This window comes from Nannospalax galili, unplaced genomic scaffold (genome assembly GCF_000622305.1).
Source record: "Nannospalax galili isolate Female #2095 unplaced genomic scaffold, S.galili_v1.0 scaffold1387, whole genome shotgun sequence".
In the NCBI taxonomy this organism is placed as follows: Eukaryota; Metazoa; Chordata; class Mammalia; order Rodentia; family Spalacidae; genus Nannospalax; species Nannospalax galili.
In genome coordinates this window covers 965,159-977,847 of record NW_008355976.1, presented here as the reverse complement: position 1 = coordinate 977,847, position 12,689 = coordinate 965,159, and the positions used below count along the sequence as shown (strand labels likewise).

The 12,689-nt window shown below is 40.0% G+C and overlaps 1 protein-coding gene across 5 annotated transcripts in view; it reads right to left on the bottom strand.

The window, feature by feature from the left end:
- The window catches only part of Stim1 (stromal interaction molecule 1), a 241,258-nt gene that overhangs the window by 80,309 nt on the left and 148,260 nt on the right, over positions 1-12,689 (bottom strand). For all 5 annotated transcript variants that reach the window (XM_008854106.2, XM_008854107.2, XM_008854105.3 and 2 more), the window contains exon 3: positions 6,514-6,628. In XM_008854106.2, coding sequence (XP_008852328.1) covers positions 6,514-6,628 — 115 coding nt within the window. The remainder of the gene's footprint in view (positions 1-6,513; positions 6,629-12,689) is intronic.

The following is a 12,689-nucleotide window of genomic DNA, read 5'->3' as shown; positions in this document are numbered from 1 at the left end:
TCTTCTGACCTCTGCAGCATTCACATACATGCAGGCAATACACTCATACACATAAAATAAAAATAATAAATAAAATATTTTTTAAAAAAGACTTGCCAGGTGTGGTGGTACATGCTGTTAGTCCCAGCACTTGGGAGGCAGATCTCTGTGAGTTCAAGACCAGCCTAGTCTACAGAGTGCCAGAGCCACTGGGGCTACAGGGAGATCCAGGAAAGACCAAAGAAAAAGGTAGATTTATACTTCCAATAAAAATAAAACTGGGCTGGTGAGACAGCTCAGTGGATAAAAGGCACTTAATGTTAAGCCTCAACCTGAGTTTAATCCCTGAGACCCACATGATGGAAAGGGAATGCTAACTTCAGCAAGTTGTCTTCTGACCTCCAGCCCCAACACATATCAAACACACAACATAATATAATGATAATTTTTAAAAATCCAAAGAAATGACACCCTTTTAGTGGAAATTCAGTTGCTCCAGCCTCCTTTAAGTTCAGCATGTCTGTATCATAGATGTCATCTGATGACTCATTCCTCCCACCATTTTTCATTATTTAAGCTACTGTGAACTTTGATTTGTACAACACATCAGGATCTTACCTGACCTTACTTGACTTGAATATATCCCTTGTATGGCAAGTCCACTGATAGTCCTTTATATAGCATCTGACTTTTTTTTAATTTTATTTATGTGTTTATTATTTTGGCTTTTTGTTTTTGTTTTGTTTTGTTTTGTTTTGAGACAGGGTTTCCCTGTAGCCCAGCTGCACTGGAACTATGTAGACCAGGACAGCAATCCACCTGTCTCTTCCCTCCTGAATGCTGGAATTAAAAGCATGGGCCACCATATCTGGAGATTATATATATATGTATTTGGGGAGGGGGTCTTTTTGAGACAGAGTCTTCTTGTAGCCTCAGCTGGCCTGGAACTCACTATGTAGACCAGGCCAGCCTTGAACTCATTGAGATCTTCCTGCCTCTGCCTCCCAAGTGCTGGGATTAAAGATGTATGCCACCACATCCGGCCTGGCCTTATTTTTTATTTTGCACGTGTATGAGGTCTTAATCTCACAGCGATCCACCTGTCTTACTTAGGTGTGTGTAACTGGATCTGTGCCATAAAATGCCATGGAAGCCCGAAGAGGGCACTAAACTGAACCCAGTTCCTCTGGAAGAGCAGCCAGTGCTCTTAACCATTAAAGGCAAGTGCCAGTTTCCAATTAATTAACTTTTGATAAAATATAGTTAAACTTTTAGCATGTACGAACACCACATGAACATAAAAATCATTTTAAGCCAGGCATGGTGGCTCATGCCTTTAATCCCAGCTCTCAGGAGGCAGAGGCAGGCATTTTTCTGTGAGTTTGAGGCTAACCTGTTCTACATAGCTAGTTCCAGGTCAGCTTGGGCTACAGGGAGACCCTGTCTCAAAAATATCAGAAAAAGAGGCTGGAGAGATGGCTCAGTGGTTGAGAGCACTGATTGCTCTTGTAGAGGACCTGGGTTCGATTCTCAGTGGCTACAAACCATCCTTAACTCCAGTTCCAGGGGAATCCGAAGCCCTCTTCTGACCTCCTCGGCATTGCATGACACGGGTGCACTCATATACATGCAAGCAATACACTGATACACATAAAATAAAAATAATAAAATACTTTTTAAAACTTTCACTATAATAGTTTTAAAAAAAAACAGAAAAAAGATCTTTTTAAAGGATAATTTTAATGACTGTCCATTTAAAATAATCCCAACATTATAGTACTGAGGGATGAACAGCTATGGTGTTCTAACTGTGATGATGTGGTCTGCCATGTTATGAGTGATCATTCAATAATGATTTTGGTTAGAATTGGCTCCTATTAGGACAGAAAATCCTCTCAATTTTCTATAAGCAAAAGGGGTAAACAACTTGTACAAAACTAAAACATGCATGGACAGGGCAGTTTATAGGCATGCTCTGACTCAGAGCCTACATATGTCATCTAGATTCATCTCTTAGCTCTGTAAGAATCTTTTGGTAGAGAGAAAGAGGGAGGGAGGGAGGGAGGGATGGAGGGAACATAATGGCTTAGACACTGGGCTATAAAGCCAGCTGGCTTGAAATCAAATCTTGGCCTTAACAATTACTAGCTGCGTAAATTTGGGGAAATCATATAACCTTTTGGTATCTCTTGTTTTGGTTTGGTTTTTGAGACAGTCTCCCTATAAACTTCGTAGACCAGGCTAGCCTTGATCTCACAGAGATCCACCTGCCTCTTCCTCCCAAATTCAGGGATTGGAGATGTGCACCACCATATCCACCTCAGTTTTCTCATCATTATAATGAAGATAAAATGAGGTATCTATTTCACGGGGTGTTGGTAAAGATTAGTGAGTTAGTATGTGAGGTACTTAGAAAAGAATCATCACAAAGTAAGTATTATATAAGTGATGGTTTCTGTTAATATAATTATTGCCAACATTGTAGTTCAGGATCATTCCATCTAGACACCAGTAGATTAGATGTACAAGTCTATCTGCTATGAGTCAACAAAGATCTAGGAATTTCGTTTCTCAGCCTCAACTTGGGTTATACAATCATTCCTAAAGCAAGCATTGTGGACCAGAGGATGGAATATACTGACTCTACCTGCCTGGATTACATACTCTATCCTTAGGGTAAAGTTAGCTCTATCTGAAGCACATTATCTGACAGCAGGGGAAAGGTAGTTCTCATACAAACCCAGAGAACTATTGCCACAAAAAGGAGAAGTAGATAGATACTTGATGGTAAAAATGACTGAGTTCCACTGTAGTGCTAGCAAACAGATCATACAGGTGATCATATAACATTATGGCAGTCTCTCTGGAGTCAGTGCTTAATGGTTTCTATCTTCTAATGGGCAAAATTTGTCTTAAATTTGAATCTCTATTTTTAAAATATGTTTTTTAGCTGGGTGTGGTGACACACATACTTTAATCCTAGCACTTGGGAGTTATAGGCAGGAAGATCTCTCTGAGTTCAAGGCAAGCCTAGTCTACATAGCAAGTTCTAGGCCAATTGGGGCTACATAGTGAGCTCTACCTCAAGGAAGGAAAGGAGAGAGGGAGGGAAAGAATTTCATCTTTTCTCTCAAAACAATGCAGCAGTAACTAACAAAAATTAAAAGAGTTGGAAGGTGGAAGCAGTGTTAGTACTGTAGAGCAGGTGGCCTGGGAACTCCCAGAGCTTTGCAGTCAATGTCAGAAGGGAGCAGGGTTCTTAAGAACCATGATCTTATTTGTAAAATCTGCAGTAATTCCAGGTAGTGACAGAATTACATTACACAGTTTCACCTAATCTATCGCTGCTTCATTTTCCACAACTGAAAATATAGATAACTATATAACTATAGATAACTATATAACCACCACTATATAACTATATAACTATAGATAACTATATAACAGTATCTATGCTTCACAAGGTTATTTTAAGAAACATATAAAACACTTAGAACAGTGCTTAGCATGTATTAAGTTCTATATAAATGTCAAAGTAGTTTCTGAGTTGCTATTGTTTTTATTATTAAAACCCAGAGCTGGTTAAAGTAAAGATTAACATATTTTTCTGCTAAGATCTAAGTAACACAGAGAAAAAACACTGGCTTCCAACATTAGTCAGAAAATGTTAACAACACTAATTATACAGACAGGAATGGCATTAGCCTGCTAATGTTCTGAACATAAATGACTAAAGCTGATATCTACATCAGTAGCTAAACTCAGGCCAGCCAGTCTGAGCTAGTGCCAGAATGCTACATGCTTTCTTAGCTCTGGAAATCATCACTCCAGGGAGATTAGGGAGCTTTCTTTGAATAATGAGCAAATTAGTAAGATCAGGACACAAGAAGGCCTTTACTTTTAGCCTATCAAAACATATGGCAAACTAGTCCTAAAAAGGTACGTGTGTATTACTTTTAACCCAACAATGGGGTGTGTTAGAATGTTGTTCTCTGCTATGGAGAACACACACACACACACACACACACACACACACACACACACTTCCAAAAAACTCACTCCATTGTCTTCCATTTTCCTGTAATTTAGAACATGCTGGAAGTGTTCCAAATAGTTGCTAAGTCTAGAAATAAACTTCTTACCATAAAATTGCCTGGAGCTGTTTTCTAGTATTATGATTCAATCCCTCTATTTCTGCCTTCTCTTGGTCACTTTTCCTTCTTGGTTGCTTTTCTGTGAGCTTCTAGAAAAGGCCAGGAATGTGCTCCTCGCCTTCTTGCATTCTAAGTTTGTATTTATAGAACCTACTCTTAAAAACTAGGTGCCTTCCCAGGCGTGGTGGTGCATGCCTTTAATCCCAGCACTTGGAAGGCAGAGGTAGGCGGATCTCTGTGAGTTCAAGCCCAGCCTGGTCTCCATAGTGAACCCAGGACAGCTGGGGCAACAGGGAGACCCTGTCTCAAAAAGACCAAAAAAAAAAAAACCTAGGTGCCTTATCATCTTGTTATTAGAGAAAAATCAAAATTAAATGGTACTGATGGAAGATGTTTTTCTTGGCAATGCTAACATAACTCCAAAGCTCTTATCATTGCTTCACCTCACATCAGTAGGCAGCATGAACTGCTCAGGATCTATAAATGAAAACACACACACACACACACACACACACACACACACACATACTCGGAGGGGGGGTGGGGGCAGAACTTAGCATCTAAAGATTTCCTTATATGCTTCTTCTAAACTGATACAACAGAATTAACAAGAAGCATCACCTCTCCACCCCAGAACTAGGATTAGACTCCACTTTCTGCTACAAATCTAATGCTCTCTACCTACATACATGTTCCCTCTCAGATCTAAAATTCCAAAATCCTAAGTAAGAGCTTAAATGAAAATAGAAATAGAAATGGCCAGGGACTGAGAGATGGCTCAGGAGCTAAGAGCACTGGTTGCTCTTGCAGAGGACCTGGGCTCGATTCCCAGGACCCACATGGCAGCTAACAACCATTCATTAATTCCAGTTCCAGGGGATCCTACACCCTCTTTTGACCTCCATGGGCACTGCACAACATGGGTGAACTTACATACATGCAGGCAATACACTCATACACATAAAATAAATATAATAAGATATTAAAAATATATAAATAACCTCATTACTACTAAAAGTAGTATTCACTACCATCAAATGGCAAAGAAATGCACTGTCTACAGGAATCAGAAGGTCCCCATTTGTCCTGGCCCTACTAAACACATGACAATGAACAAGCAATTTCCAGAAGCCAAGACTTAAAATTTCCTCAGTTAAGAACCAGGAAAACTAGATAGTCCCAGCTACTCAGCTGAGGCAGGCGGTTCAGTTGAGTGCAGGAGTTTGAAGCCAGTGGGGGCAACATGGGGAGACACTCTCAAAACCCACAAGCCCTAGATCACTCATGTTTAACCCTTCTGAGCATTCATACCTGTACCATAAGACCCTAGGAAGAGACTGTTTCCAAGGAACTCATGTATCCAAGGCTTGCTTGCTTGCTTTTTCCCTTCCTTCCCTTCCTTCCTTCCCTTCCTTCTTTCCTTCTTTCCTTCCTTCCTTTATGCATGTATTTATTTTAAAGACAGCAACTCACATATTCCAGGCTGCTCTTGAACTTGCTGAGAATCATCTTGAACTTCTCATTCTCTTGCCTCCACTTCTCAAGTGTTAGATTTATAGGCACGTACCACCACACCTGGTTTAACCAGTGCTGGAGATGTTAGGTAAGCATCTATGAACTGAGCTACATTCAAAGCCCCTGATTCCAAGCTTGTTGAGATGCAAGGAAGATCTAGCCACAGGTATAAATGACAAGGAAGCTAAAGACCTGTTATTTTCTTCCCTGTCAAGTCTCAAAAAACTATACATGGTCTTTCACTCAGAATTCTGAATAAAATGCTCTAGGGGGAAAATACAAGGTAGTCATGGTTTAGGAGTTTTACATATTACAAAGATCTAAAGTTTTCATTTATAAATTCAACATGAATCAGTAATGTGACCACTGAAGGCACCAGCACTTAAACTGTGTTGGTATATGACCAGGGTCTAGAACCCAGAGTTGGCATTTCAGCTCAACTCTGTGAGGCCCAAACCCCATTTGCGAGTTTTGCCTGACTCAAGTATCTAAGAAAGATATTAACAAAAATGTTTATAGACAGGAAATCAAGATCATTAAAAAGACTAAAAATTTTTTCTTCAAAGATTAAGGACTATTTAACATTGAAAAGAGAAGATTCAGGAAAGGGTCCATCTGTACTGCCACCCAATCTTTGAATCATCTGGGACTCAGAAGAGGTGGGACTGAGTGGGGAATAACAGAAGAGGTTGCCTCAAGAGAACAAACAGCAAGGTCCTTAGCTCCTTATCTCTGGAGACAACAAGACGGGAGCTGGTAGAGTTCTATGGGGGGCAGTATAAGGAGCGATGCAGAGCTAGGCTAGAATTCCAGACCTTCAAGAAACCTTCTGACAACTAGGACTGACAACCAGTCTACCCATTACCTTCTGAGGACTTCCATGCCTTCCACAGGTCCTCCACACTGATGAGCTTATCCTCACCATGGAAGGTGCTGTGTTTCACTGTTGGGTCATGGTAATTAAGGTCTTCCCTTAGGAACTGCAAAGAAAAAGCAAGTAAGTCACAAGAGATATATGTGAGGTAGCCCACCAAGATCTCCACACAGGTCCTCTGCCTCTAGCTAGTGGTAACATGTTTCCAATGCACCACCCTTGAATGACATCACTCATGTATCTTTCTATGCCAGTGTCTTAGTTGCCAAAAAGGCTATCTTTTTATTTTGTTATATGTTTCACATTTAAAAGAGTAATGTTAGAATTCTTTTTCCTCTTATTGCTTTTTAATTATGGAAAGATAGTAATTGACAATGATCAATAAGTCACCAGAGGGGAAAAAAAGTTAACATTCTTTATGTGTGTGTGGAGTATGTGCACGTATACATGTTGATGTGTGTTAATCCCTCAAATTGAAAGCTCACATTTGAGTATAAGAACATTTGAGTAGCCGGGTGTGGTGGCATATGCCTTTAATCCCAGCCAGGCAGAGGCACATGGATCTCTGTGAGTTCAAAGACAGCCTGGTCTACACAGTGAGTTCCAGGACAGCTGGGCCTACAAGGGAGACCCGGTCTCAAAAAAGACCCCCCCCCAAAAAATGAATTTTCAAATTTAACATTTTATGGAGATGATTTTCTTCATGTCTTACTTGAAAGTTTTAATGCATAACTCAAAGGTTGATAAGGACACAAAACAGAAACAGATTCTTGACCAAAAATGACCTTTCCTATGTACCCATGGCTCCTGTGTATATCTCTATCAGAGTGGTTATGTGTTTGTCTTCCTCAACAAACCATATGTCCCCCAGTAGAAAATCCTGATTATCCAGTTACAAAAACACACAATACACTTTTTTTCTTTAGCAAGGTATAATGGTACACACCTAAAGTCCTGCACTTAGGAGGTAGAGACAGGAGCATCAGATGTCTAAAGTCATCCTTAGTTATATAATAAGTCTGAGACTTTCCTGGGCTACATGAGATCCTGTCTTCTAAAAAAAAGTTTTTTTTTTTTTTCTTTCTTCTTTTATTTTGAGATAGGGTTTCATTATATATCCCTGGCTAGCCTGTAACTGAAATTCAGTATGTAGACCAGGCTGGTCTCAAACTTACAGTGATTATCTTGCCTCTGCCTCCCAAATGCTAGGATTATAAGCATTTACCACAACACTGAGCAATGAATATTATACTGAACTAGAAGTCCAATGTCCAGTATATTTTAGATAAGCATTACCACATCTTATTCTGATTATTGTCCCACATCCAGCTAATAGCTGAAATCTTAATTAGGACAATGTTTAAAAGCAATAAAAAGCAACAACAAAAATCAGGTAGTTTTTTTGGCTCTCAAAACAAAGATTTACTGTTTCAAGCCCAGAACAAGCAGCTCCTCTCTCAAGACAGTCCAAGGAGGCTCCCTAAAAGTTTTGTCTCACCATGAGGACTGTAGCATTGGCTAGAACTATGGCTCAATGGTTCGCCTAACTGCCAAAGCGCCAGCTGTCCCTAGGTATATTTAGCTCTATGAGCTCAGAAAAGCAATCTTCCAGGCAGTAGCACAAGCATGCAACCCCATCCCAAGCAGTACTGCAGTAGTGTGGGTGGGAGCAGAGAAGAAGGAAGATATTGCTTGGGACTTTGCACACAGAGACCAGCAAGCATCCTCAGGGAACAGAATTCACTGACTTAGAGCCAGAAGAAAAGGAGCACATCTCTGGATGCAGGATCCAAGCAGCTCCTCAGGGTTCTCCCTTAGCACCAATGACTCTTCCCTCTACTAGCCAACCTTGTTCCTTACTGCATGTAATCTATGTCTCCCAGACCAAGGCTCACTCCTCTCAGTATTTAGAACCCACAAGTTACATGTTTCTCAGTTCTTGTTTACCTCTTCAACATCTAATGGTTCTTTTTCGTTTGTTTGTTTTGAAGCTAGTCAGTCTTAAACTCCTGACCCTCTAGACTCTACCTCCCAAGTGCTCCCAAGATACAGGCATGTACCATCATGCTTGGCTTTTTTATTTTTTATTTTATTTATTCAGTAGTTATTGGGAGGGGTTGTCAAGACAAGAGTTTTGCTTACATAGCACAGGCTATTCTTAAACATCTGACCCTCCTATCTGTGCCTTCTTAGTACTGGGATTACAGAAGTATGCCAGCTACCACATCTGGATTAAAAACTCTCATTCTAGCTAAATGCCATTTATACCAGGTACTAGACATGAATGTTTCAAAGGTAAAATAACAGTGCCCAGTGGTAGCATCAGCCTTGCTAAAGGTAGAGAAAGAACAGTCACCTCTCATCTTTATACATTCAGATCCTATTTCTACCAATATTAAACACTAAAATGAAACAGGGTGTAGTGGTACCCAAATATAATCTCAGCACTTGGAAGGCCAGGATCAGGAGATCAAGGTCATCCTAGACTACCCAGCAAATTTGAAGCGAACCTGGGCTATGTGAGATCCTGTCTCAAAACAAAACCAAACCCACTAGAATGACCTTTATGAAATACAAATCTAACTAGACCAACTCACCAACTTAAAATCCCATGGTGCCTCATTACCTACAAGATAAAGCCCTAGTTTCATAACCTGGTACATAGCCAGGCCTTTTTTTTTTTAATTTTTAATTGAATTTTTGTGTATCTCACACGTAACTTTTTTTTTTTTTTTTAATTTTTGAAACAGGGTTTCCGTGTAGCCCCAGCTGTCCTGGAACTCACTATGCAGACCAGGCTGGCCTGGAACTCACAGAGATCAGCCTGCCTCTGCCTCCTAAGTGCTGGGACAACAGGCATGCACCACCATACCCGGCTCTCATTCATAACATCTTAATAGCCCCTTTATACCTCCTTTCCCATCAGCTGCCTCCCCCACTGGAATTCATGCATTGTCATTTGTGTTAAGGCCTATCAAGTCAAGTTAGTATCCCCAGACGTCCCTCAGTGCAAGTTCATACATTGAGGTCTAGTCAGCCTATCTAGATTCCGTCCCTTAAAAAAGATCAGTTCTTCCGCATCCAGCAGTAATCAGCTGCCCAATAGTTCTTCAGCTAAGACCAATAAGACCAAAAAGACCAAAAAATTATATATATATTTGGTCTTCTTGAGACAGGGTCTCCCTGTAGCCCCAGTTGACCTGACCTGGAACTCACTATGTAGACCAGGCTAGCCTCATACTCACAGAGATCCATCAGTTTCTGCCTCCCAAGTGCTGGACTAAAGGCATGCACCACCATGCCTGGCCCATACTATATATATATAAAATTTGGGGGGTGGGGTTGGTTGCTTTTTGTTTATCTGTTTGGAGACAGTTTTGTATGTATAATTTGGGAAGAGTTGGTTGCTTTTTGTTTATTTATCTGTTTGGGGACAGTTTTGTATGCCAGGCTAAGCTTGCTATGTAGCCAAGGACGACCTTGAACTTCTGATCCTCCTGCCTCCACCTCCAGAGTGCTAGTATTATATGTGTGTATCACCATACCCAGTATATGTAGTGCTATGAATCAAACTCAGGACTTTGTGTATACTAGGCAAACATGTCTCGATAACAACTGAGTCACGTGTCCAGCCCCTGTATATAAAATTTTACGGGAACATAAGGAGGCCAATTCATTGACACATTATCCATAGCTAATTTCATACTACAAAAGTAGAAATGAGTAACTGTTACAGAGACTTTTCTTGTCAGCTAACCCCTGCTATAGAAATCTCAAGTCATGGGGCTGGAGAGATGGCTCAGCAGTTAAGATCACTGGCTGTTCTTGCAGAAGACTAGGGTTTGAATCCCAGCACCCACAAGGTGCTAACAACCAACTGTAACTACAGTTCCTGAGGATCCGAAGCCCTCTTCTGCACGACCTGGGTGCACTTACATAAATGCAACCATAACACTCATACACATAAAATAAAATAAAAAAATAAATTTTAAAAAAGAAAAAGGAAACATCTCAAGTCACTTCAGGCCCTTGAGCAAAGCATGCACTTCATATTCCAAGCCTTTCTATAAGATGCTCCATATGAAATATTTCCCCCTACTTGTTGAAGTCACTGCCTCTGTATAGTTATACTTCTCCTAGGTGAGTTAACTGCCCCTTAGTTATCTGTTCTCTTAGTTCTTAGGGTATGTATCTATGATAATACTGCTCCCATTATACAATAATTACTATTTAATTAGGTCCTTACTACTTTCCAAAAATGGAGACTATATTTGTCATTTACCTCTTTAATTACTTTCTTTTTTTTTTTTTTTTTTTTTTTTTTTTTGTTCTTTTTGAGACGGGGTCTCCTTGTAGCCCCAGCTGTCCTGGAACTCACTATGTAGACCACACTGGCCTAGAACTCACAAAGATCCGCCTGTCTCTGCCTCCTAAATGCTGGGATTAAAGGCATGCACCACCACACCCAGCTTTAATGACTTTCTTAGGCATTCCCTGAGATGTCAATATGAATGACTAATTAGCTCCCTAAGCCCATCTCCAAGGACAGGCCTTGGTAAACAGTAGGGTGTGTGGTTACCAAATAATTTGATGATTGTCTCTTACTTGAATTTACAAAACATGGAATACTTGGGCTAAAATAACTGGTTTAGGGGCTAGAGAGATGGCTCAGAGTTAAGAGCACTTGTTGCTCTTGTAGAAGACCAAAGTTTGGTTCCTAGCACCTATATGGTGGCTTACAACAGTCTCTAACTCCCATTCCAGGGGATCCCATGTCCTCTTCTGGCCTCTGTGGGCACTGCATGCACATGGTGTACATACATATATGCAAGTGAAACACTCATACACGTAAACTAAAAATAAATAAATAAATTCCTTGGCCTTTACGCATGCTACTCTGACATTTAAAGCATTCTCCTCCTCTTCTTGTCCATACCTAGGCATCTGTTTAAACCCAGATTACTTATTAATGGCCCTGAACATGAATAAAGTTAAGTTAGATTCTCTTCTGCTATGACTCAAATCACAGTGTTCACTTAAGATACTACAGCATCTTAAACCGTTTCATGGCTATCTCTACCACTAAGAAACTTCTTCCAAGGCAGCAATACCACCCTTCCTTTACACACAGCACATATGAAGGCACACAGAATCCCTCTGAAGTTGATGATAAAGCTCAGCCCTTGTCATGGAATCATGTTTCATGCCTTTCCATAACATGGAGCACATGATACAGGTCAAATCCTAAAGGCAGTATCTAAAGTTGCAGCTTGCTAGGCACCCAGACAGAATGGCAAAAACTGAGTTATTCTAAGATCTGTAGGCTTGCAAACTATCAGGACCAAAGTATTCTGATAACAAGAAACAGTGAGCACTACTGGCTGGTGACCTTTGTTTTGTGACAGGAAGTCAGAAATAGAATACTAATTAAAAGAATTTCTCCAGAGAGAAGAGATCCTCCTAATTGAGGTCAATAGTGCCTCATTTACATAGCATGAATACATAGCACTGAACAGAATGCATGAGAAAGGATATTTACAGTCTACATCCATACCATCCTGAACTCATTCAATCTCTTCTGATCTTAGAAGCTAAGTAGGGTCTGGCCTGGTTAGTACCTAGATGGAAGAGAGGATATTTGCTAAAACTGGTGAGTTAGATAGAGGGTACTTTTGGTTTGAACACATGAAAAGCTAAATGGACTGAGTTTCCAATGAAATTTATGAAAATCTTTTTCAAAAGTCTTAAAAGCATATACCAAATAAGGTAACATATACGCTCAAGAAAATCTAAAAGTTGGTTTGAACACATGAAAAGCTAAATGGACTGAGTTTCCAATGAAATTTATGAAAATCTTTTTCAAAAGTCTTAAAAGCATATACCAAATAAGGTAACATATACGCTCAAGAAAATCTAAAATTTTTTTAAGAAATAATTTATTGATATTTCATACAGGCACATAAGCATATAAGGTATTTTGATCAAATCCATGCAGACTCCCTCCCCTCCAACTCCTCCCATATCTCCCCATTGCTTTTTTCTGATAACTTCACGTACTCTTTCTTCTTTTTTTAATGGGACTTTTTGCTACTCCCCCCTCTGAAGAGGTAGCCCTAAAATCTTTTAAGGATTAGATAAGGGTTCCCAAATACATTCAAAATTTTTTG